This window comes from Leiobunum rupestre, chromosome 4, assembly GCF_980474605.1.
Source record: "Leiobunum rupestre chromosome 4, qqLeiRupe1.1.hap1, whole genome shotgun sequence".
NCBI lineage: Eukaryota > Metazoa > Arthropoda > Arachnida > Opiliones > Sclerosomatidae > Leiobunum > Leiobunum rupestre.
The window spans coordinates 73,698,695-73,725,335 of NC_143387.1; the positions used below are offsets into that span (position 1 = coordinate 73,698,695).

Here is a 26,641-nt window from a genome sequence, read left to right on the forward strand (position 1 = left end):
GTTATTTTATGTCGGGTTCACAATGAAAAGGCCTTATCAACGAGGGTGTCCCTGGTTAAAGGCCAAAGTTATTAGTGAGAAAGTGACATGACGTCATATGGCGGTTACGTTCGCGCCTTCTTTTTGCGTAACGTGATTGGCCCAAGCAACGCGCCAGAATGACGCTCCTCCCTTTATTATGGCGGTATGACGCAATTCTCTATGCTTGAATTATTTCTTTTATCTCAGAATTGTCTTTAGTTTTTTTAGTTCTTTTTAACTTGGATGGTAGGGGAAAAAACATTATTTTGCATCATTTTATCGCTATAATGACGTACGCACTGTGACAGCTTCAATGAGGCGCGAAGTTCAGTTTTCAATAGATTATGCACGTCTTTAAGTCTAAGAAATTTAGCTTTAAGATTGCCCAAGTTCCATTTTACGGCTTAACAGTTCCTTGATCGAAAAAACCATTTAGCGGCTATAGTCACGTAATTACTTAATTGCAAAATGGTACAAATTTTCTAGAGACTGTAACTCTTCAAAAGTTATTTATTTTCCTGTTTAATAAACTTTATTATTATTATTACATCATGTGGCTCAATTACGGTATAAGCAAAAATTTAAGAATTAAACCTCTTTCTTTAAAAGTAATTTCATCCAGACAACTAGACAAAACTAATGCGTTCTGATTGGTTAATTGCTTGAGGTAGTCACGTAGCTGAAAATTCGACCTAGTCCTCATTACGGAGGTTAATTTAACTACGGCTAAAAGGGTTTGACCTACTAAAAATGAGTGTACGATTGTTTGCATGAAAATAATACGATATAAAGTAATTTTTTATAATCTAAATATAAATTTGAAGGTTCTCTCATTGTTAGTGAATAACAATAACAATATAAACCTTGCTATTTTCCAATGGTATATTTTGTACGTGTGCGGTTTGCGTAGTGGTAACTAAAGATCTATTACATATACCTCTGGTAATACCATAAGTAACATAATAAAGATTAGTATGGCACAGAATGAATTCGGCTAATATGATAGTCTGTCGTGGAGCGATTGCGAAATAGGAAGTTCCCGAACAGGAAACTCGTCCCTTCCTACTCTTTCCGTTGGCAAAATAGTTGGTTAGTTGGATGGCGAGAAATTCGAGCGTACACGCGTTTAGGTTTGAAAATCGAAAAAAACAAACTTCTGAAATGGAGCCAGTGTTTATAATAGTTATTTTTATCTTCCGATTCAATAATTTATCATTATTTTCCAAAAGTAAGCGTTATTTACACTTTTGAAATAATTTTCAATAGGCTGCCTGTGGACCGTCAGCGATTTTCCGAGCATCTTCCAAATACTAGGAGCAGTTCGCGGAGAGTTGTCAGTCCGTCGGTACCTAATGGTTTACGTTGTTATTGGCGAAACAGACTATCATTAAAAAATTTGCATTGGGTGAATAGGAAGTGTCATACTTATGTTTATTATCCACTTATGGCAATACCAATAACGTATTTGGGGCTCTGAGAACGTATTATTATTCAGGCTCTCTAGCATGATCCAAGGTTCGTCGAAAAAATTACGTTATCTACTACCGAAATTGCTCTTAAACGCATACCTTCCATTCTTATAATTGTGTAGCTCCATCTAGTGTCAGTCGTATGAATGTTTATCTTTATCTTTCGATAAATTGAATATAATGAGTTACATAAATGTTTGATATCAGTCTCAATGTAGTTTGTGCAACGAGTCTAGGTGGCGTAACAGCGCTGGCTATGATCTAGCAGTGGCGTAGACAAGGGGAGGGTTTCCGTGTAAAACCGCCCCCCTTGTGTGTAACTTTTGCTGTATTAAAATTTCACCCCCTTCTAGACCCCTCTTGGGTATTTTACATAGTTTGAACCCCTTCCTTGAAGGATTTATGGCTATGCCACTGTGATCTATTGTCTGCTACAGACAAATTAAAAAGTCATAAGTACGTTTATCTTAAATAAACTTATCAAACGTTGCAAAAATTATATTAAAATTCAAGTATCATTATTTTTAAAGTGAAATTTACGAATAAAGATGAGGAAAACTAAAACCGAGGATTTTGGGTTGGTGGGCGAACACCATTAAAACAAATTAAAAAATTAAAATATTTGTACGTACGACCATACATTTCGGGGGGGGCATGTGCTACACCACTGATCTAGGGTTCAATGGCGAACAAACAGGGGGGGGGGGGGGGGAGTGGCGATATTTTTCGGTTCGCGAATTGATTTGCTGTTTAGTCTAGGTAGAACTTCTTGCTTTTGTCATTGGGTTAAAATTTAATACCCCCTCTTGCCTCCTGTGAAGGCAGTATGTACAGTGTTTCTGGTGGATCAACGAATTTTACATTTCTGCCACCATGTTCAATAGAAGCTAGGGATGATTGGCACTAGTTACGTTAAAAACCAGTCATAGCGTGTGTTAGACGACGTTTTTTTTATTTAGTTCAAACTCCCTTTAAAAGAAAAAGACTTTATGACGTATGGTAAGTGAATCTTCACAAAACAAATTTTGACCCACTGAATTTGGAATCGACGTATTTGGAGAGATATATAGACCTATTTTGTGCGAAATTAGTACACAAACTTCAATAAACTGAAATTAACGTTATCCGGTCGTTGACGTGTTTTTTTCACGATAATTTTCTGGAAGTGATAAACAGTAACCTCTATGTGACCGGTAATTGTTATTTTTTTAGTTGCGTCACATTTTCCTAAGTTTAACTCCTCAAACTATTTACGTATTTTTTCCTAATATACATGTAGCTGCTACGTGCGTAGTTCTTTTGTATTGCTGACGTGATGATTTATTGTCGAATAAGCTCCCTAAGCTGTCGACGTTAATAGCTATTGGTAATAGTACTGGAATTTCCATATATTTCTAATAAATATAAAAATTTATCACATAGACTGATCTTGGCTTTCAAAATCAGTACTAACTTGTAAGATTAAAACATATGTGGTTACTTGTCTGTTTTTTTTTTAAATCGATAATAAAAACCACTTTGCCAGGTCCTGAAAATCAAACTATAGAAACAAGGGCCGAAAATAATTATCGTGCGCAAAAAATTGGCGGTATTTTCGAGTTTTGTCGGAATATTGGCGTTTTTCTCAAGTTGGGCCTATAAAAATAATTTTTATTTAAACTAAATCTAATATTAATAGTTACGATTTTAACTGGTTTCCCCCTAAATTCGACAATTATCCTTCATTATCGTACACTCACACAGTAGCATTGCCAGAGCGTGGTTTACGAAGAAACCCCTCCTTGACGAAATTAGGTCTGCGCCACTGATATAGTACTCCGTTGAAACATAGACAATTGTCTATGGTTGAAATTATCGTACGGTCTCAAAAATAGACGCTTCAATAAATCATCCTCCCAAGAAATCGCCAAGAAGTAATATTTCTGAGAGCCAGGACCTGCAAGCACTGTTTATATGGTGCTTGTTAAAATAATGGAAATTTTTCACCTTTACGGCAGCAACAAACGTTCCTTTTTAACCAGGAAGCTTTTTTGACGTATTAAGGCTTGCAAAAACACGACGTTCTGTTTACAGCTGAAAAGTTTCCATTATTTCAACAAGCGCTATATAAACAATACCATGCGGGTCCTGGCTCTTGGAAATATTACTTCTTGGCGATTTCCTAGGAGGATGATTTATTTAGGCGCCTATTGGACTAAAAATTATCGACGTGTACGATAACTACGTAGAAATCCCAGATACGAGTTTCCAGTAAATCGACGCGATATTGCATCAGAAAAAATAAAACTACCCGGAATGCCCTTGGAGTTTTTTTTTCTTATGTTTTATTCATGTTAAATTTGTGTAGGACTACAACTGGTGTGCCCTTGAAAATTTCAAGACCAGTTTTAGGAAAATAGTATCGTGTATATAAGAAATATTTTGTAATAATCAATATATCAATCGAGGAAGTTATATTTTAAGAATTGTACTCAATGTCATCATCCTCTTTCTCCTATCACACCCTGTTTTTAACCATGACCGTAATCTTGACCATATTATTTTATCGTGAAAAGTTTAAATTCACGCTTAAATTACATATTAGAATTATTAAAAAATTGAATAAAAACAACGATATTTAAAATGTACTTTTTAAATATCGTTGTTTTTATTCAATTTTTAAATAACTGTCCTGCACAAGTACATTTTAGAATTTGGTTTATTTTGAACGTATGTCGTAAAAATTTGCCGAATTATTGGAAAATAATTTATTATATTTAACTTACGATTCTGTGTTTATTCCAGTAAACAATAGCTTATTATTATTTAATTATTTTTATATTATATTATTTAATGATCATAACTAAATCTTGACGACAAAATATTTTTTCATGAATTTGAAGTTAAATATCAAAATTCCTTTCTTTGTCAAGTTTAAAGGGACACACCGGCGTTTGAATTTAACCAGTTTCACGCGCTTGTTTCCAGAATATGATTGGTCATATCTGCTATCACGTGGTAAATCCGGGCCGAATTTTTTCAAACGAAGGTGTGGCCCTTTAAGTTATTATTACTGCACGAATACTGCACTACTCGAGAGTAAAAATCCCGCAAGTCGATGTACGTGATTTTCGTAAAGAAATTCGAAATAAGAATCATTGAGTATTTTTACATAAGACTAAATCATTACTTAGTTTTTAATACCTTTTAAAACCTTTTATTAGTTTCCATTATTAGATTATTATTATTTTTAGTATTCTTGAAATAAAACTAAAAAGCAGGGTTTTTTTTCTGAAAAATGGATATTTAGACTTGTCTGAGTTTCATTCTAAGAGAGCGACCTATAAGCGGTAATTTAATGGGGTGGTTCCTCAACCGAACGGTTTCTCGGATCTACTTTAATAGCTTATATTTTGTATCCCTCATTAGGCTCATATAGTAGCCAATCAGTTTTGACAAATTTTTGTGACTACGCCACTGACCCTTTGAAACGGCATCACAGAATGGTACTTGAGGACCGGTGACATAGCTGAATAACGAGTTTAATGCTAACATTAGAAAATGCGTTTATAAAATAACTGGTGGTTTTCTGGCCTCATCTTCCGAGATACAATACCGGTATTTAATATTTTCTATGCATCCGGAAGTGCCAAGTTTTAAGGGGGTTTAATTCTTAGATTGGTGGTTCTACTAAACTCCGCCACCAGGGCGCGTTTTTTGGCGGGGCAATAACCCTACCTAGCCTTAAAATTCGAAATACCTAAGCCGGAATGTCTCTCCTCATATTTTTTTATAATTCTTCAAACCATTTGGTAAATAAGAATGATGTTAGTCTAGTGTATATTTTCGTGTCTTGGGACAAATAAATATGGCTAAAGTTGGTTTCTTTCTCGTGTCCACACTTTTTCTGCTAAATGGTGAGCTTTTTACGTTAAATTTTGTTGATATGAAGTTGAGAGAATCGGTATTTATTTATATTTTTGAAAGTATGGGATATTTTTTATATTTAAAATAAATTTCGAATTTTACTACAAGAATTTGGCGTTAGTTTAGGTTGCAATATGATCTGGCATTTGGACTGTCTTATAAGAGTTGTTTGCTGTAAATTTACACGGGCTGGGGCTCTCGTTTTGTTTAATTTTTTATTCCAGAAGCTAAGTACAATGCTGTAGATAGAAGGCGCTTTACAGTTTCGGTCAAAATCGTCATTTCTTTAAAAACGCCGCCCAGCGGCGGTGCACTGCACATTACCTATGGTTTCTTATCAATTGGGCTGATTTGGGCAGATCGTAATAATATAATGAAGGCTTCGACTTAGTGGAATGGTACTCTTTCTCAGTTCGCTATTTTAAAATAAATATTCCCAATTGACGATTATTTCGCCCAAAAATGTAATACGTATGTCATCTGAATTTATAAGAAATTAAGTGAAATATGAAATATCAAGTCTCGTAAATCTTTTGTAGTTGAGCCTTGGATCAATTGATTCATTATCAGGCATGTCATTGAACTGTATGGAAAACTTATTATACCCCAGGCTTTCAAATAACAGCCGCAACAAGCAAATATATTAAAACGCTGCTCTTTTCAAACCGGGTCTGTTCTCTACCGCTATCCTGGTTATTACTCATCAAGTTCTAGTGCCTGAAGGAATAAAATAGTGACTTTAACGATGCTATATGAAGCTTCCTCAAACAACAGACTGGTTATTGAAGATGGAATTTTAGCTTTTGTTCATTGTATTTCAATTAACGATTATGCCTGATCAGAACTATTGGTTAGACACTGAAGCCCTGTTGAAAAAAATATTGCGTTTTCTTCGTAGAAGGGCTGTTTTGGGACTTATATTTGGATTATCATTGATTTATTGCCTTACAAATTTATTTTGGCCACATAATTCGGGGTTGATTATTGGTAGCTCGGATGTGGCTGATATTGAGTCCTCCATACCCATGAGAAATCCAAATCAACCTTTCCAATGGCGCGAATTGTCGGATAGTAACGAGACCAATGAAGATTCCATGCCAATTTCTTGCAGAAACTCAGTCCAGGGCAAAGTTCTTATATCTGATGATAGAGGATACGTTTGCCAAAGATTGGACATACTCTCTAATGGTTGTTGCAATGTTAAAGCCACCAATACAAAACTTTATTCTTGCTCTACATGTCAGAGCAATGGTTGTTGTAGTATCTATGAGTATTGCATTTCTTGTTGCATGCATCCCGAGAAGAAAGTCATCTTACAGAAAATATTGGGACAGGCATCTGAGACTTTTAGTATTTTATTTGCCTCCATAACGGACCATTTTGAGCTCTGTTTGGCGAAATGCAGGACTAGCTCTCAGAGTGTTCATCACGAGAATTCATATCGTGACCCTAAAGCAAAACATTGCTATGGAGAATATCCCCCTGCTGTTCATTTAGCTTCATCATAGTATTTTATTTGATCTTATTCAAAGATTGTGTTTAGAAGGATTGTTATATAATAACAATTATTGATTTGCATTATATTAACTAACTACATGATAGTAAATATTTGTTCCTATGTTTAAAAATGTGCAATAAACTTATTTTTAACTGAATTTATTTCTGTAATCTTATGAGTTATTGTTAAGTTTTATGTATTTTAGACATAGCTCATTGTGCCAAATATTACGGAAAGTTAATCGGAGAGTTTAAAGATACGATACATGATGTTAAGGGGAAAGTGTATGCTGCTAATCAAAATGCATTCTACATTGTTGGATTTTCTTATGATGGTTTAGCTCCAGGTACTTATTTCACATTTGGAAATTAAGGGATTAACACTGATATGATTTGCTCTTGTATTTTAGATGCCAATTTCTGGGCTGGAACCACTGACACTCCGTCTCCAGAAGGTTTTATAGTTCCTGATGCTACTTTGAGGTAGTTTTTGTATAAAATAAACCCTTTAAAATTTTATTTATGTAAAATTTTGCTTAGCAACGAACCATTGTCACGTTATAACAACAAAACATTTGTTATAACTTTGCCTCAAGATCGAAAGATCAAAGACATCAAGTGGTTGAGTGTTTGGTGCAGAACATTTCAGGTATGCCATTAAATGCTCCTATGGCTATTTATGTTCTTTACATTTTTGTATCTCTTAGGCGTTACTTGGATACGTAAGCCTACCTGCAGGACTTGAAGCTCCGAAAGAACGTCCTTTAGATCCATTACCAACATTTGCCCATGGAGTTAGGTCTGGTCCTATGGTAATTAAGGACGCAAAGACTATTTTTGTTCCCAAATTGTTCTATGATGGTGCTGCTCCTGGTAAAGCTTATTATTCTAGTTATATATATGTTTGCTTTTCAGTTTTAAGAATTTTTTTTCAAGATGCCTTCTTTTTGGTGGGCACTGGACGTTTCGTCCATGATGAAGTTGGAATTAAAGTACATAATGAAGAAGGAAAGTATGTTCAAAATGTTTCTTTCTTTTTCCAGAGGTAATTTTTGGAGAAGTTAATCAATATTCTATTTAGAATGGATCGCATTAAAAAAGGCTTCAATGGTGAAAACATTAAGCTTACACTTCCTGGAGATATAACAGTCTTTGATATAGATTGGTTTTCGATATACTGTATTCAGTACAAAGAAAACTTTGGTCACATAATAATTCCGAAAGACTTGAACGTACCTGCTGTATTACCCAGTATTATCCCGAAAAGTTTGAAACGTAAGAATTGCTTCATTGGCAGTGGATTAAGCTGATTAGAGCCCTCTTGCGTTAACAATTTTGAGTAAATTTTGGTTTTTGCGCTTACAAGTAGAATACGTGAATAATATTAAATATTGCATCTTTCACTTTTTCTGTTGTGGTAGTTTTTAACTAGGCATCTATAGAGCTCGGGGCCCCTGGCGGTCGCCAGTGCTTAATCCGCCCCTGTTAGTTGGTTACCTATTTCGCAACTAATAAATAAAAATTTTACAATATTTCAGCAAGGAAGAAGAAATTACGTTATTTTGGCAAATACGTTGGTGATTTTGAACAAACTATACACCAAGTGAAAGGAATGGTTTACATAGCTGGAGCTAGAAATATTGTCATTAAAAAATTTTCCTATGATGGACTTGGACCAGAAGTATTCTTTACGATAGGAACTGATGCAAAGCCTTCAATGAATGGATACAGAATTCCAAATGAGCTAGGAAGTAATCGTGAGCTTTCTAAATATGAACAACAGGATATCATTCTAACTTTACCTAAAATGTGGACTTTGAAACGAATTCGTTGGTTGAGCATTTGGTCCAAAAGAATAGATGTAATTTTAAAAAAAAACTAGCCTTTTTTTTGTGTGAACTTATAATTTTATAATTTAGGCAAGCTTTGGTCACATTATATTCCCTGAAACTATTGACTTTCCGAAAGAGTATAATTTAGGACCCATTCCCGGCTTGGCTCATGGTGTTAAATCTGGCAATGTTATTGTGAAAGATGCTAAAACCATACAGATCCAAGATCTGCATTATGATGGGGCGGCTCCAGATGCTTATTTCCTGGTTGGAAATGGGTCTAAACCTCATCCAGATGGAATCAAAGTACCCAATGAAGCTGGAAGGTAGTCTATTAACCATTTCTGTGGTCCTAGAATCTAGCAGAACTCCTTAGCTCTGGTTCAAAAAAGCACTTACTAATTGGGGTATCACTTTTAGTTAATCTTGAACACCCTTTTGGTTGCTAGTGTAGAAAAGTTTCGAAAAACTTTAAGGAGTATATCTCTCTAGATTCTTTCCATTATAAAATCTTTTTGAAATGGAGAATTTGATAATATTAACGATCTATTTGAATTTTTTTTTCAAAGTACAAAACTGATCAAAAGTTATAATGGGGTCAACATAACAGTGCTTTTGCCAGGAGATTTGACAATTTTTGACATTGAGTGGTTTTCTTTGTATTGCATTACTTACAAAGAAGACTTTGGACATGTTAAAATTCCGCCAAACTTAAATGTCCCGCCTGATATGCAATATATGAAGTTAACAGTAATATTTATTTTTAGAAGTTTTGAGTCTAAAATCTAGTCTGATGTTTTCTGCTTGTTTTATAGAATGTTATGTATGATAATTGTGAAGAAGTAATACCAAATCAATTGCAAGTTTACTGGAAATTGGTTGGAGACACAATATTCTTTCAGTATAAAGGAAAAGCTGGTAAATTTCTTTTACATTTGATACACTTATGGGAAATTAAAGATTTTATATTTTTCCAGACTCTAATGAATATCTGGCTTTTGGGATTAGTTCAACCCCCAACCAATCAAAAATGGTTGGTGCAGATGTTGCGGTAGTTTTCTTTGACGACGCAACTGGAAAAGGAAAAGTGGTAGATTATATGCTGCTCTCTAAATCCCAGTGCTCAGATGGTTCTGGTTCTTGCCCTGACGTGAAAATTGGTGGAAAAAATGATTTGGAATTGATATCAAGTGAAAGAGAGGATGGAATTTTAACTGTGGCCTTTAAACGGAAAATAAATACAGGAGACTATCGTGATATTCCAATTAGAACTACCATTGGGATTGCGGTAGTTGCAGCTACTGGCCCTTTAAACAGCTACAAAGAAACTTCATTTCACCATAAACATTATACCAAACGTAAGTCCTTCCTATGATTGTGATAATATACCATACCTGTGCAATGGCCGTTTTCATACAGAAACAACCAAAATTCACTTTGGACGAAAACCCATTGATAACTGCGCCCCTTATACCTCTCGTCAAAGTGGAATGAGGAAGAATCCAACAAAGTGGGCCCCTTCAAAGTTTGATGGCGAAGATTTCACAATTTTTAGAGCCCAAATTGGGCCTACGGGTGGTGATAAAGGATATACTGCGATTACAGGTTAATTTTTAATAATTACCCAGTGTATTGTTTTGACTGAAAAAGACTTAACAATAGGTCGACAGAGTTGGGGCATTGCTTGGTGGATAAATGGACAGTTAATTCCAGAATTGACGTTGTATAGAGGAACAACTTACAGTTTTATAATTGAAGGGGGAAATAATGCAACAAACCACGCAGCGTACCATCCATTTTATATAACGAATAACGCAAATGGTACGTTTTTTTGAACTATTTCATTTTTTTGTTTAACCTTTTTTAAAATTTTTTTCAGGAGGAGGCTTGCAAAATCAAGATACCCTGTTTACTAGGGTAAGTGTGACAATTATCTTTAAGCTTTTGCCAAATAACTGACTTTTATTTTTTAGTCGCATTTGGTTTACAGGGGTGTAGAAGTTCTTCCCAACAACTCTTATGCACCTACTGCTGGTAAGTGTTGTAAAAAATATCCAATTACCCAACAAAGAGATTGTCGTTACATTATCTGTAATTTACAGCTGGTAGATTGTGCGAGTTCAAGCACAAATCCGTGGATATGTGGGAATCATCGAAAACCTTCGATGAATACAAAACCACTTTGGACTTGGTTTGCGAGAAAGGTCAACCTGCTATGTTTAAATGGACTCCAAATAAATCTACTCCTGATCTTCTTTACTATCAGGTAAATATCTCATTTTATTAATTTCAATCTGTTTCTATTGTTTATAATCTTAGGCGTAATAATATTATTTTATTAGTGTCTGATTCATCGCGATTTGGGATGGAAAATCCATATTAAAGATGGTAAATCAAGTAATCTCAAATCAAACGACGCAGTTGATAAAGAGAGAGAGTCATTACATAATGCTGAATCTGAAAACCTAGAATATGATAGAGATTAATATTTTATATATATGTATGTACAATATTATACACTATATCAAGAACTTATTTAGGTTACTGAGAATGTGCAAGTCTACCTTCCAGGCCTACTATAAAATTTTCCCGATTTTATAACACCATCTGCAAAGGTCTTAAGAACATTTTCTTTTAAGAAAATGTCCATAATTAATTATAGAAAAGTTTGGTTTCACTCATTATTTAGTTTGAGCAACTTATAAGCTGTATTTAAATGACGTAATTTATCAATATAGATTCTGAAGTATAGGCATTGGGTATAGTTTAAAATCGTTGCCTACCAACCAAGTTTAAATTGGAATGTGTTAAAGCTGTCTGCTCATTCAAAATTATATCTGTACAATAACTGAATGCTTTTGCATAGAAACAATTGAATTCAAAATTGGTCAGTGATTTCTTCAAACATTTAGTTGATTGGCACTAAAGCCTATCAGCCATCAGTTTACAAAGGTCACATTCTGATTCATTCCTGATTATGCATCAGAAAAACTAACAGTTATTGGAAGGATATCAAATTAACCTGTTCCACAAGCAAGTTTTTCTGATACGTTTAATAAATGAATGGTTGTTGAGGCGCACGTAGAAGATTTTTGCTTTCCGCAATTTTTATTTTTTAATTAAAATGGGTTTTTGCGTTTAACAACCATTTACATCATGATAAGCAATAGTACGGTCAGGCAATCCTGTTATCATATTATTTTAGTTGTTGAACCTTGGATAAATAATTGTGTTAGTCACCCAAGGTTGAACCAAAGATAATCTATACAGGTTTAATGCAGCCATAGTTGGATTTTAGTCTGCTTAGAAGAAAAATTCCTGCTAAATAGACAGCTTTATTGTGTATAAGTTATATACTTGTGTCAAGAAAATTTAAATCAAGAAGCCCAAAAGATGGCGTTATAGTTTCTATTTCAATTTTTATGATCCTTACATTCTAACTTTATTACGTTCTTGACTGTTTATTCTTAATGTAATATAAGCTACCTCCCTATTTTTATTTATTGCCTTAAAAAAGGCTTAACTTATTTTTTGTTGATGAAAGCCTCTTTGCCACTAGTAAATATAAGTCTTTATTTAGACATACTTAAGTTGGTAAAATTAACACCAATGTTAGCTAAACATAATATTGTTTTTTTTTTTACAATTTTACTGTGCAAAATAAAAAAAATTACTAAAGACACTAAAGCTAAAGTTAGAAATTGTTATACATTTTTTTTAGTAAAAATCCCTACATTTCTAAATTTTGTACCAAATTTATTTAAATGCTAAGAATTTTTTATTAGGATCTTTAAAAGCTCACTAAGGTTTTTATTTTTCCTTTTCTTCTTAAAGTGACAGATGGAAATAATTTTTTGGATTAAAAAACAAAATTAACTTTGATAAAGGCACATAAAATTTATGTAAGGCTATGGTTTGAAAAAGGCCTTTTCCCAAAAAAAATTGTGGCCTTTTTAAAAAATATATTTTTCTCCTATAAAATAATCGAATATTTTTCTTAGCGTAAAAATTATATTATTCTGCAAAATAAAAATTTCTTTAAACAAATAATTAACAAACAAATATAAAAAGTTAAAGGCAAAACATATAATTATAGTCTCATTTTCAGTTTTTCACTGATTGTTACTTGCTGCTTGAGAATTGGGTGTTGGTGGTGGTGGTACTAGTATTTGTGGTGCTAGCTTTATCAGTTTCTTCCTCTTCATCGTCTGTGTCATGATGATGGGTGACATCGACTGGAATCTCAGCGTATAGATGAGGCACTAGACTCTCCTGCTTTTCCTGTTTCACGACTGTCCTGCTATGTTGAAAATCAGCTTCGACAACATCCTCAGACTCCATCTGCTCCTCAAGCTCCAAATCTCCATTTTCGATTGGAAAGCTTTCCAGCTGATCAACAGTCACTTCATGGGGCATCTGAACAAAAAAGAGGTAAGATTATCTTTTTCATTCTATTTGCTAATTAAGGCAAAGTTTTAAATTTTAACCAATAGGATGAACATACAATGAACAACTCAATCTTATGGCAAAAACCATAACAGTAAATATTAGTAAAGAATTTTTAATTTGTGCACCATGGCAACTTGACTGCCAGTGTGCATTAATGAATAGCACCATCCAAATCTTGTCGATCACCATGGCAACACTTGGCTGCCACGTAGATTCTCATACTACCACGCTCGTTAGTATTAACATGTGTTTTAGTTTTTGAGTTTGTTGGTAACGTGCCAAGGGTTTTCATATACCAATAAAATACTACATTATCAAATCGGTGCTATTTTAAAAATAGCACTGATTTGATAATGATTTATATAGCACCAAAATAACCTTTTTCAAGCATTTAATCGTTCCCTTTAAGGAGATAGATCAGACATAAGCCAAAAAAGTCTTCCAAGAGTTGATAAATCCCAAATTTTGCACTAAACTTTTATATTGATGGAATTTTGAAATATTTTATTTACGTCTGACTACTGGATTTTCTGGCAGTTTTATTATTTAGTTTCTTAGGATTTCTTAAATACTTTTTAATTCTTATCCCAGATTTTGTGATTTTGCAAAATATCCAGTATTTTCATAAAATCCAAAATAAACTGAATTTTAATTTCTAAAATTAAATTTTATTTTGTGAAAGATGTATGGAATTTTTAAGAATTTTTGACCCCTCAGATAAATTAGGCCAACATACCAGTAGAGTTGGAGCTCTAAACATGTAGCTGAAGGGATAGTACATCAGGTTCAGGACGGATGAAGAATAAAGATCAGCAAAGCGGCAAATTTGACTGGCAAAAAATGTTTGCCTAGAACCTGTTCAGGAATGGCAAATTTAATAACACTATTGTTATTATTGTAAAATATAAAACTCACCACTTCTAAATGTACTTCCAAGCATCCCATAACTCATATCCAGTTCATGCACCGCTTCCTAAACAAGGCACAAAAACGCACATTGACGCATATTTCCAATGAAATTTAAATCTTTATTTTAGTACCCTTATGTTAGTTTTCAGTTCACTAATGTCTGGCTTTTCCATGGACCTACTGTCTAAATCCCTTTAATTATAGTAAAACAATTTTAAATAAAATTTGCAAAAAATATTTTATTTTAATGGGTTTTCTTTTACTTGTAAGTTTCGCCCATTTGAATATCTAAATCTTGTAAACGCCCAAATAAAGGCCATTTCTTTAACCACACATTCATCTCGCGTTGCAATTCAGGAACGATTAAAAATGTTCTCCAGCCACGTGTTTTTTTAGACTTTAAAATATCTCCGTAAATATGATCGCCAACGTAAAGAACTTCTCTACCTTTTGCTCCAATCAGCTCTGTGAAGACGTCACAGCTTCCTGAATTTTATATGAAAGATCAATATAATACAGTTGATCACCGTTTTTGAATATAAATGAAAATACCTCCAGAGTAAACTTGACCCGGTTGCAAAGGCCCTAAATGAATTCCAATTCGTAGACTACTGTTGTTCTGTTTACAAAATAAAAATAAAAATTTGCAGAATGGAGTGTAGATTTATAATTACTAACTGTATCAACTTGACGCATGATAGTTCCTTCTCCAAAAAATAATGGTTTTCCTTAAAATATTTTTCCGTTACAAAAACACTTCTTGCCTTAATTTTTATTATTAATTTACCAGCATCCACTACAATATAGTCAAAATAGGTTTTCCAGTCTTTCTGTTATGAAGAGATCAATTGAACAGAGATTTTAAAATGAGGAAAACACACTACCAGAAGATAATGAACTGTAGTTACTGGAAAAGTTCCAATTAATATCTTTCACCATCCGTGAAATTTTACAAATACTGACCCCCTTGATTAGCATTATCACTATTTATCCGATGACTTCAGTTCATTAACTTCTGACGAAATTTATGTTTTTGAAATGGTTAGTTTCACTTTATACAATGTTAGTGATAAAAGTATTTTGGCAGAGCAATCCTAACAGAGAAAAAGAGAGAACTAATGTATCTTTTTTTTCTCTAAATAACTACTGCTGGGATATAACAAAAACATTATTGGTAAAAAAAATTTCTATTAAAGGAAATGAGTTCTTCAACGAAAAAGCCAAGAAAATCAATGGCGCAAAAGAGCATTTACCTCTCACAAAAGTTGTGTGAGGATTAGCCATTTTATTTGTCTGGAACAAAAACAAAAACTAGCCCCTTTGTTTTAAATTTCATTGGAATATGGAAAATTGCATAACATCATAAGTAACATAAAAATCATAAGTATGACGACACTTGGGTAAGTTTTTTTTACTACATCCTTTCCTCAGCGATATAAACCTGATAGCAGCTTTGTGAACTATACTATAGGCCAAGGCTCAACAAAATCAAATACATACTCAAACAACATAACACTAGCAAAATAATATTTAATTGTAACATAAAATTTATTACTATAAACACTGTAATAATTTTAAAATTTTGGACATTACCAACATAATCCGATTGGCTGCTTCTACTTATTTGTCAGGGTGCAAAAAGGTTGTAATAAAATAAAAAGACGAGACATACTTACGTTGTATATATTACTTATGGTAACAATTCATAGTAATTTTTCAATATATTTAAAAAAAATAATTATCTTACTTTCAAATTCGTAAATTCAAAAAGGTATTGCATAACTTTCTCTGTGTACCAAAAATCACTGTTTGTGAGCAAAAATAATTTTTTTCCATGGTCCTTCATTCTATCAATATTAAAAAAAATTCAGCCAAGGTATTTCATAGGGATTTTTCTGCAGTTTTTACCGTTTAAATAACACTGGTAGCCTTTCGTCTTTCATGATATATTTGTCTAGATTGTTTACAGTTTCATTTTTCAAAGAGCCCTTTAAAAAATTTTAATATTAAGAAGTTTAAAAAACTACATTGGAATGATTATTTTAAAAAGTCAAAAGACAATTTTTACATTCATGTGCATATGATCAACAGCCCCTCTAACATCTTGAAACATTGATTTGAAAGACATGAACAAATTGCCAGATTTAACACCATTTTTAGACCTTAATGATTTAAATATTTGTTAAAACTATATTTTAAACTTCAATAGCCTTTTCCTCTAAAGTACTCCAAGATCACATCGATCCATTTGCCTAGTCACATCTCATCCGAGCAAAATTTAGTACATTCTATAATATCAATCATTCTGAGAGCATCTTTCTTTGAGGGTTAATTAATCATGATTTATTGTTTTGATATGAATGAAATCAAGAGTGATTCGGAGCAAATTGTGAGTAGTCAAAAGGAAAATGCTAAAGCTTATAATAATATCTTTACGGTGTATATTGTGGGGAATTGGTGAAAAAATCTATCAGGCAGGCTAGTATGTAAGCTTCAGGAAGGTTGAACAATGTGTTAAGAATGTATATCCGATTTTCATCCAGTTGAAGAAATTTGTTAGGATAAAGGTTATAAATCTCAGACCTAAAATTAAAATTAAGTCTTAATTGGTTCAATATAAATTTTTTTTTACTTATCTTACGTCTTTAGAAACTGAAAACCATGAACACAGACTAGAATATTTCCATACGCATCAACTTTTAATAAATTGCCATATAAGGTGTCAAACCATAGCCCTCTAATAGGAAATTTTGGATCATAATCAAAGTCTTTTAATTCTTCTGGATAACCTATTTCAACTAATCTTTCTACTACTAATCTGAACCCTAACGCTTCGTATTGTGGCGACGTGTACTCTACAAAAGTGAAAATTGTGTATATTTAAACTGTTAAAATGTATAAATCAATATTATTTACCGGCTAGAGTATAATCCATATCAAAACCAAAAAATTTGATTTTTTCCAAGTGCAAGCTTCGATTTACGAAGACTCTGTGTAAATGATTTTAGAAAAATTATGAATTATTACCTTTAAATGGATCAATTTTTAGGAGTTATGTTAAAGAATACCTGTGATGAGCGCCTCTTACATGTTTCCTGCTGAATCCATTTAGCAATGTATTATTTTCCAAATCCCCAGTCTCCGTGCTTTCGTCTCTCGATGACTTCTTGTTGATAACAGACATTTTTAATATACTTTAGCGGAGAGTCTTATAGAAAAACCTTGAAAGAGGAAAGGAAAGAGAATTTTAAAGATACGTTTTTCTATATTTAGATGCCCTTAGGCATCAGTGGTGAGGAATTTCGGGCGTTTAATTAGGGAAATTTATGAAGGTTGACTTTATATCTTTATAAAAACATGAAGGTTACAATTTCCAGAGGAAATGCCAAAAATTCAAATGTGTTTTAAAGCATATACCTTTGATGCATCTATTGAGTAGCAATTTTTTCCGATTTAAGTAGCGTTTTTAATATACTCTGAGCTAATTAATTCAGAAAAGGTGATGCAAGGGCGTCCAGCTGGGAGCAGAAATGAATGAAATGTAAAAAAATTAAACCATTGACTAAAGACCTTGACTTCGACGATTGGACCTTGGAGAAATAAAGCCAGCAGGAGAAGCGAACGGGTGGGGCATTTGATTTCATCACTGGCTTTGGCTTAAGTCCCGCCCTCAATGAGGGGCTCAAACATCTTTTGCACCGTCTGTGCAAACTGACTGCTCCCAGTGTGCTCTAATATCCACTATATGCCCAACTGCCGATTTCGACTGATCAACGGTTTTTTTGGCAAAATGGCAGACGAAGACGTGAAAATTCAAATTACTAGCAGATAAAAAACAGCAACACGCGGGAATATTTTCACTTGCGGTTTTACTCTAGTGAGATCTATAACGTCCGAGACATTTTCGGAGTGAATCTCGAGCAATTAAATGGAAAACGCTGTTAGAGAATATTGGGTCGTTGCCATAGAAATCGGAGAAATAACTAGAACGCTCATTCGAATGGTGGGAAGCGCGCCGATTAAAAGCTGTAGCTTAACCGTGCTTTTTGTTTGACGGATGGCGAAAGTATCGCCATCTCTGTCATACCTTCGAAGTTCATTTTCTTAAATGTTCAGGCCTTCTTTATTATAGTCCGCGTCATAGATATAGGAAAAGCTCAGCTACGCTGAGTATAGAAGGTGATATATAGGTAGACCTGAGTCATTCGTTGCGGCTAAGAAGGGACAGGTATTTGAGAGGTTAATATATTGTTTTAAATTTTATTTTTGGTGTTACACACATACGTAATTTACGAGGCTACCGTATGTTTCATATTCAGATTTTCATAGTTCCCGCCTTACCTTTCAAATCTCCCGCTTTAAAGTATTAACACTCTAGTCCCTAAAATTCATTAGTCTTTTGTATGCAATAAAACTAAAACCAAATAAAGCTAGATGTTATTTTGTATAAACTTTGACATTGTTAATTTACTCTAGAAAGTTAACAATAAATACGAAACATGGTGTCAGAAGTGACTAAGTGAGACTGGAACCTGGTATTGTACTTTCAATATACTGTTTTTACGTTTCCGTCTCTCTAGTACCCCTTCGTTAGTTCTTTTCTCCGCGAACTAAGGCTTCGTTTCCGTTCCTATGGCCGCGCCCATTGCTCACATCCCGCCTCCGGCTGCTGTTAATATGGATGGTGAGGTATATGCTAATTGGACTTTATTCAAAGCACAATGGGAAAATTATGAGATGGCTACTGGTTTGAATACACAATCTGATGATGTGCAAAAAGCTACATTTTTAACGGTGATGGGAACTGCTTGCTTCCGGGTTTACCAAGATCTAGCTTTATCAGCCTTGCAAACAGCGTCAGTTACTACTATTATCACAGCAATGGACAGCCATTTTGCGCCACTACGAAATGTGATTTATGAACGCTATATATTTCATACAGAATTTCAACAACCTACAGAAACCATTGATAAATATGTCCAACGTCTGCGAAAACTTGTAAAGACTTGTGATTACGTAACTTCACCAACTGGCCCTGCAGCACAAGCTGCCGCAGCTCGAATAACTTCCTCGCAGATTGATGACTTCGTACGGGATCGTCTCGTCCTTGGAATGCTCGATTCCCGATTTCGACCTCAACTACTAAACAAACCAAACTTAACGTTGGCCAAAGCTTTAGAAATGTGCCGCACAAATGAACTCACTTGCAAACAAGTTCAACAACTCAGCAACCCTGATACAAAGGATGAACCTAAATCCGTCCATCACTTGAACAAATCTAAACAACAATCATCTAAAGGTACACCTAAAAAAATTGCTTTTATTGTGGAGGTTTACACGCTCAAGACAGGCAAGCTTGCTCAGCTTTTGGCAAGACTTGTAGCAAGTGTAAACAATTGAACCATTTTGCAAAATGTTGTAAATCTACCTCGAATAAGGGCAATTCGGCAAAGACTTCCTATAAGAAGAAACATTGAAAACAAATCCATACTGTTGACGAAGATAATCCGCCGAACTCTGACGATTCGTGCTACTCTCTGGATTATGTTGCAGTTTCCAAAGCTACAAATGGAAAGAGGTACTTTACCACACTGATCATAGGAAATGACACGCTCTCTGTGAAAATAAAATTTCAACTTGATTGTGGTTCCACATGCAACGTAATTGGTAAGAAACTCTACGATTCCTTACCCATTCACAAGAAGACCTTGGAAGTACACAACTCTCGACTTAATTGCTATAACGACTCAATTATTGAAGCTATTGGAATTGCAATTATACATTGTAAATACAAGAATAGAGAATACGAAATTGAATTCCAAGTAGTCAAGAGTGACAAGACTCCTCTGCTTTCAGGAGAAACCTGTGAAGAACTAGGTTTAATTAAGTTCAACACTAAAACACCAGATTCTATCTTAGAACTTTCGACTTCCGAAATGTCTAATAAAACAGAACCTATCACACTGTTCAGTCCCTTAACTAAAGAAAAAATACTTGAAGACTACTCAGACGTTTTTAAAGGCCTTGGATGTCTTCCAGGATACTGTCACTTGGAAGTTGACAAAGATGTTACTCCTGTACAACATCGTCCAAGAAAGTTTCCGGTTGCACTGAAAGACGCTCTTAAAACTCGTATTGTGGAATTAGAACAACAAGACGTCCTTGAAAAAGTGACCGAACCAACGGACTGGATCTCAAGTATGGTGGTCGTACGAAAACCCTCGAAGACAATGCGAATCTGTATAGACCCTCTTGATCTCAACGTCGCACTTAAACGACCAAAGTATCCGTTACCTACCATCGAAGAAGTATTACCCCGACTCGCTAAAGCAAAGGTATTCTCCGTCCTTGACGCAAAAAATGGGTTTTGGCAAGTTCGTTTGGATGAGGAAAGTACCAACTATACGACTTTCTGGACTCCTTTCGACAGATACAAGTGGAAACGGCTACCATTTGGCTTGTCAGTATCACCCGAAGAATATCAACGAAGATTGAACGAGGTACTCGAAGGTTTATCAGGAATTGAAAATATAACTGATGATATAATTTGCATGGGTTGCGGCAACACTATTGAAGACGCCATTCAAGACCATGATAAGAACCTCATAGCACTCCTTGAACGCGCCAGAAAATGCAACATGAAGCTTAACAAGTCTAAAATGAGACTACGAATGACTGAAGTAAAATACGTAGGCCACCTCTTAACTCTACAAGGCGTTTGTCTCGACCCTGAAAAAGTCCGGGCAATAAAAGATATGCCTCTGCCTCACAACGTACAGTCGCTGCAAAGCTTCATTGGTTTCATTACGTATCTCGCGAAATTTCTACCCAAGTTATCAGACTATACGGAACCTCTGCGACAACTCATAAGAAAAGAGATTCCTTGGGTTTGGGAGCAGAGACATTCCGTTGCTTTTGAGACCGTCAAGAACCTAGCATGTACAGTCCCGGTTCTTCGATAATACAATGTTGTAGACGAAGTCACAATCCAATGTGACTCCAGCGAGTTTGGATTAGGTGCTACTCTGCTTCAGAACGGACAGCCCGTTGCCTTTGCTTCCAAATCGCTAACGGACACTGAGCGCAGATACGCTCAGATAGAGAAAGAGTGTCTGGCAATTGTATTCGCCTGTCAGCGATTTTATCAATACCTGTGTGGTAGAGACAAAATCACGGTGGAAACGGACCATAAACCTTTAGAAAATATTTGGAAGAAACCACTACTGACAGCACCAAAACGTTTACAAAGCATGCTACTTAAACTTAAAAATTTTCATCTCTCCGTCTGTTACAAAAAGGGCTCGGAGATGTACATTGCTGACTGCCTCTCCAGAGTTCCTTTACCCTTGGATAACTCATCTAGCACTCAAAAAGACTACCTCATATTTCACCTCGACTATTTTGAGGATATCAAACACGAAGACTACTTACGCGTCTCCGTAGACCGATTGGCTAAAATCCGTAACGCAACACGTGCTGATACGACCCTACAAATACTGTCCGACGCTATCCTTCACGGCTGGCCTCTATCTCACTCTTCCACTCCAGCAGTAATTCGTAACTTTTGGAATTTCCGCGACGAATTAACAGTTGATGGCGGACTTATTTACAAAGGATCTCGAGTTCTAATTGCCCGAGCCATGCAACAAGAAATGATCACAATCTTACACTCAAGTCACTGCGGTGTCCAAGCTTGTCTCCGCAAGGCACGTGAAGTGGTCTATTGGCCTGGAATAACCGATCAGATTAAACAAGCACTTGGACAATGCACTATCTGCAACGAATTTCGCGCAGCTCAAGCTAAAGAACCTTTAGTATCCGTCCCACTTGCTTCGCTTCCTTGGCAAAAGGTTGCCATGGATCTCTTCACGATCAGCACCGACGTTCGAAAATACTTAGTTATGGTCGATATATACTCCGACTATTGGGAGGTTGACCCCTTACCAGACTCTACCGGTGAAACAGTTGTAGAATGCTGCAAACGCCACTTCAGCCGTTTTGGCATTCCCGAAGTTGTCATATCGGACAACGGCCCTCCTTTTAATGGCCGAACTTTTCAAGAGTTCGCTGCCCTCTATGGATTTCGCCACGAAACCTCGTCACCTTATCATTCACAAGGGAATGGAAAGGTGGAATCAGCCGTAAAAATTGCGAAAACTATGTTGCAAAAGTATGAACGCTCCAAAGAAGACCTACACATGGCTTTGCTTGATTGGCGTAACTCTCCAACTGAAGGCGTAAATTCTAGTCCTGCTCAAAGACTTATGTAACGTCGACTTCGCTCCCGATTACCTTACACGGATCTCCAACTTAAACCACAAGTGGTAAAGGACGTTATCAAACAACAAGAAAAGCAACGACTCAAAAGTAAAGCGCAATTCGATAAGCACACTACACCTTTACGAGACTTACAACCTGGTGAACTCGTATGGGTTAAGCCGAATCCCAACTTAAAACAGAGCTTATGGAAGGAAGGCGTGGTACTCAATAGGATTTCTGAACGTTCCTACATGGTACACATTGATGGAAAAGACTATAGGCGCAACCGAATTGTTCTAAGACCAAAGATCCGAAGAGCACCAATTGTCAATGAGCCCTTACAACGTTCTATGCCTTTGATTCCAAATCCTATACCTCAACCGATACAAAGCTCCAACCAACTCCAATCACCAACTGGACAAACTACAAGCAGCAATATTCCTTCAGTTGCAGTACCAGAAAAGAAACAACCACCTTTGGAACTTCCGATTGAGGCTATACCACTATCACCAAATAGAACTCCGGTTACAGAGTCACAATCTCGAACGAAAATCGGAGAGTTACCAGCTATTCCTGCCACTCCGAAGTCAACGCGCACACCAACCTCACTGCCGCGCCAAGTTACTCGTACAAGAAGTGGCAGACAAGTGAACACCCCAGCTAAGTTCAAAGAATATGTCCGACAGTGATGCATTCGATATAGTTTAGTATTAACCATTTAAATGTGTTCTTTTGATGTACAATATCTCATAATATTCTTATATTTTTATATAACTTATCAACCAAAAAAATTCAATAAAAAAAGGGATGTTTCATATTCAGATTTTCATAGTTCCCGCCTTACCTTTCAAATCTCCCGCTTTAAAGTATTAACACTCTAGTCCCTAAAATTCATTAGTCTTTTGTATGCAATAAAACTAAAACCAAATAAAGCCAGATGTTATTTTGTATAAACTTTGACATTGTTAATTTACTCTAGAAAGTTAACAATAAATACGAAACACCGTATACCTTTAAAATTGTATAGTTTTGGATTATCGCCTTCTAGTGACCGACGCTGTATTTATATATCAAAACACACTAAAAACTACATAACCGTAATGGCAACCACAATTGTTTACTACCCGTAAACCGAATATTTGATTAATAAATAAACGTTGAAATTTTAACAAAGTGTACAACACCAATGTACAAATGTCATCTTATGTATTGCTGTTTTCCTTTTCAGCCTATATATAGCCATAGAAATCGGATAACAAACTAGAACGCTTAATCGAATGGCTGACAAGATACCGATTAGATTCTTGGCTAAAACGACAGTAACGCCATCTGCGCTGCCTAAAGAGGCGCGCTCGCGTGTAACTTGGTTAAAAGCATAGACATTAGAATAAGAATAACCTAGACAAATTATTGATAGTAAGGAAGAGCGCGTGCTTGAGTCGGAAAATTCATCTCTCCCCGTCATTTCGCGTGCTCTGCGCTAGATGGCGAAAATACGTGGCGCGATCTATCGAGTAGTGGAGTAATTAAAAAATGTAGGAAATTCAAATCGTACGTAGTCTAAACCCAAACTTTTTAGGTTTGACGCAAAATGTAAGGGATTGAAATTCAGTAAATAAAGTTTGATTTTGGAAATATTCGAATTTTAATATCTAAAATGGGTAAAAAATGTGCTGTTGCAAACTGTAAAAGTCGTTCTACGAATGACAAAATATCTTTTCATAAGTATAAGTTTCAATTGTTATGTTTATTTTCAATATTTTTTCATATAAACTTTTTATGGTTAAGATTTCCTCAATCTAACATACATCAACGCAAAAAATGGCAAAATGCTATAAGCCGGTTAAACTTCAAACCTGGTAATAACCATTGTGTGTGTGGAAAACACTTCAAAGATGATGACTTTCGCGTTAGCAAAAAGGGGAGTCATGATCAACTGCGGAAAAAACTAAAAGAATGCGCAATTCCTTCTGTCTTTTTGGAAAAAAAGAATTTCGGATTTAAAACTAAAATTTAATAAAACTGGAACAAAAGTATTTAATTATTTAGTGTTAAATTAAAGTAGTAATAGATAGCTACATAATAAACGGCTTTATAGCGGAGCTATAGCAAGCACAATGACATGGAGACTTTTTCCGAGATGCCTGGAACCAACAGTGCACTTCCTAGTACTGAGAATCTTTCAGAGACATTAGATTTTTCAAAAATCTCTGCATTCTTGGATCCAAATGAATACTTCTGTGGTCTTGAGTTGGAAGTACAAACAGATGATCTCACAGAAGTAAGTAGTCAGGCTCCCCGCCAGCAATAGACACAAGTAGGCACGTGCCTACGTTGAAAAAGTGTAGGCCTACTTTGGGGGCCTCTAAATTTTTGAAACGGTGCCTATTATAACCCTCAATATTTTTAGTTACTAGTTTGTAAAATAAGATTTGATATTTCCATTTTTAGCCTACTGAGAGTAATATAACAGATTGGAAACGAAGAAAATCGAAAGTTAATTTTATCGAAACGTACTATAATTAGAGTACGGTTGGCAACGCTGTCCGTGATTATAGATTTTCCCCTTGAAAAAACTTTTTCTTTGGAATTGACTGATAAGAGATGGTGACGCCGGGAGGGGGAAATACGTCATGCTAGGTAGCAAAGTGCAGGGACACCTGTCTTTTTGCCTCGGTGTCAGTGAGAAGCTACAATACACACAACAAAGACATTTAGTTTCTTGGAATTTGACGACGTCAGTGAAGAGGACCGGAGGGGGGGGGGGGATTGCCAAAACTGGATTTCTCTCTTTCTCGTCCCAGCAGAGGTAAAGCCCAAGCCTATTGCTTTGATAGGAAGGGGTTATTCTTTCAAATATTGAGGAATTTGGGTTTCCCCTTTTTCCCTCTTTTGCGAAGTCACGTGATTCAGTGACCATCGAACGGGGTCCGTCAGTGATTAGGGCCTCGCGTTTCGTCAATCGTCATTTCGTTTTCGTCTCCTGAGCAAGATAGTTCTCAATTTCGAGTCTCTTTTGGCCAGAATTTAACTCGATTTAATATTTGATTTTTCAACAGCCTTTTTCAAGGCTAATAAGCTATTGTAGCTTAATTTTCCAAACAGCCTTTTTCAAGGCTAATAAGCTATTTGTAGCTTAATTTTCCAAACAGCATTTTTCAAGGCTAATAAGCTATTTGTAGCTTAATTTTCCAAACAGCCTTTTTCAAGGCTAATTTGCTATTTATAGCTGATTTTCCCACTGCCTTTTTGAAACCTAATTAGCTATTATATTTACATATACTATAGCTCTGCTTTATCCAAACAGTCTTTTCGAGACTACTAAGCTATTACAAGCTTCGTTTATAATAGGTTTTAAATTAAGTTTTAAAATATGAGCACCCGAAAGTTTTTATCCCGGGCCCAAAAACGCCAGAAGCGCAAGAGAGAAGATGGTGTTGTTAGTAGTCAGAAAGGCGCAATGGAACGTTTTTTGAAATCGTCAGGCAAGAGTCATAATGATAGTCCCGGGGATAGCTTGGGAAATAAAGAGGGTTTAGAATTCGAAGGTGGTAATATTTCTGAGGTTCTTCCAAACGTCAGTTCTGCTTTAGACATTGCACTAAGTAATGAAGCCGAAATTATTAGAAACCCTACTATATCTGCCGATGTGCAAGATTTAACTAATTTAACAGAAGTGCGCTTACACGAATTGTATATTAGTTTAGATAAAGAGTGCCTTCCAGTTCAGCCTAAACTCAATCCTTTTCCTAAAACTTTAATGGGTGGTAAAAATCGTGGTTTCATTTCTTCTTGTTACGACAAATATCGAATGCTTGAGTATTCAGTTGCAAAAAATGCAGTTTACTGCTTTTGTTGCCGTCATTTTCTAGGCAGTAGAAATACTGGATTTGTGAACGGATTTTCGGATTGGAACATTTCACTTCGAATAAATCTTCCCACCAACTAGCCTATAGAATGTATTTAGACTACACTGAATTAAAATCTCGTGGATCAATAGCGTGTCAGGTTAATGGCCACCATATACTTGACGTAATTAGAAATAGAGAGGTATTATCTGCACACGTCATAATTTTATGTTCTCAACAAGATTTAGCACTTCAGGGGAATATATCTGCCGATAAAATTGGAAACAGAGGAAATTTTATTGAAATTTTAGAACTTCTGAAAAGAAAATGTCCTGATTTGAAAGCCAAATGCGATAGTATGCCCAATAATGCAAAATATATTCACAGCACTGTCAAAATGAAATAATTGACATTTGTGCAAATTTAGTAAGGAAAATGATTGTCGAAGAGG

At 35.3% G+C, this 26,641-nt stretch overlaps 3 protein-coding genes across 3 annotated transcripts; 2 read left to right on the plus strand and 1 right to left on the minus strand.

The window, feature by feature from the left end:
• The first annotated feature begins 4,879 nt into the window (after window positions 1-4,879).
• Window positions 4,880-12,082, plus strand: LOC149949016 (protein Skeletor, isoforms B/C-like). The gene is made up of 18 exons (XM_090174227.1): window positions 4,880-5,386; window positions 7,100-7,240; window positions 7,304-7,376; window positions 7,434-7,542; window positions 7,601-7,766; window positions 7,830-7,905; window positions 7,975-8,168; window positions 8,432-8,754; window positions 8,813-9,051; window positions 9,295-9,475; window positions 9,541-9,643; window positions 9,703-10,083; window positions 10,145-10,330; window positions 10,388-10,546; window positions 10,605-10,642; window positions 10,699-10,759; window positions 10,828-10,991; window positions 11,068-12,082. Exons 1-18 carry the CDS (start codon window positions 5,338-5,340, stop codon window positions 11,209-11,211), a joined length of 2,787 nt encoding a protein of 928 aa, XP_090030353.1. The 5' UTR covers window positions 4,880-5,337; the 3' UTR covers window positions 11,212-12,082.
• LOC149949017 (SREBP regulating gene protein) lies at window positions 5,732-7,051 on the plus strand. Its single transcript, XM_090172907.1, has one exon. It carries the CDS (start codon window positions 6,227-6,229, stop codon window positions 6,902-6,904), a length of 678 nt encoding a protein of 225 aa, XP_090029033.1. The 5' UTR covers window positions 5,732-6,226; the 3' UTR covers window positions 6,905-7,051.
• Window positions 12,083-12,652: 570 nt separating the features above from the next.
• Nt5b (5' nucleotidase B) lies at window positions 12,653-17,402 on the minus strand. Its single transcript, XM_090174228.1, has 15 exons — window positions 17,152-17,402; window positions 17,000-17,073; window positions 16,725-16,938; window positions 16,520-16,666; window positions 16,152-16,245; window positions 15,992-16,071; window positions 15,831-15,930; window positions 14,871-14,913; window positions 14,762-14,811; window positions 14,636-14,702; window positions 14,347-14,569; window positions 14,215-14,275; window positions 14,090-14,147; window positions 13,911-14,029; window positions 12,653-13,141 (listed from the first exon to the last, which is right to left on the minus strand). The coding sequence occupies exons 1-15, from the start codon at window positions 17,265-17,267 to the stop codon at window positions 12,848-12,850; spliced, it is 1,740 nt and encodes a 579-aa protein (XP_090030354.1). The 5' UTR covers window positions 17,268-17,402; the 3' UTR covers window positions 12,653-12,847.
• Window positions 17,403-26,641: the final 9,239 nt, after the last annotated feature.

Coding starts and splice junctions, on each gene's coding strand:
- Nt5b (XM_090174228.1), bottom strand. CDS start 17,267: ATGTCTGTTATCAACAAGAAGTCATCGAGAGACGAAAGCACGGAGACT. Junction 14,030..14,089: donor TGGAAGTACATTTAGAAGTG/GTGAGTTTTATA, acceptor ATTCCTGAACAG/GTTCTAGGCAAACATTTTTT. Junction 13,142..13,910: donor TTAGAGCTCCAACTCTACTG/GTATGTTGGCCT, acceptor TTTTTTGTTCAG/ATGCCCCATGAAGTGACTGT.
- LOC149949017 (XM_090172907.1), top strand. CDS start 6,227: ATGCCTGATCAGAACTATTGGTTAGACACTGAAGCCCTGTTGAAAAAA.
- LOC149949016 (XM_090174227.1), top strand. CDS start 5,338: ATGGCTAAAGTTGGTTTCTTTCTCGTGTCCACACTTTTTCTGCTAAAT. Junction 7,767..7,829: donor CTATGATGGTGCTGCTCCTG/GTAAAGCTTATT, acceptor TTTTTTTTCAAG/ATGCCTTCTTTTTGGTGGGC. Junction 8,169..8,431: donor TATCCCGAAAAGTTTGAAAC/GTAAGAATTGCT, acceptor ACAATATTTCAG/CAAGGAAGAAGAAATTACGT.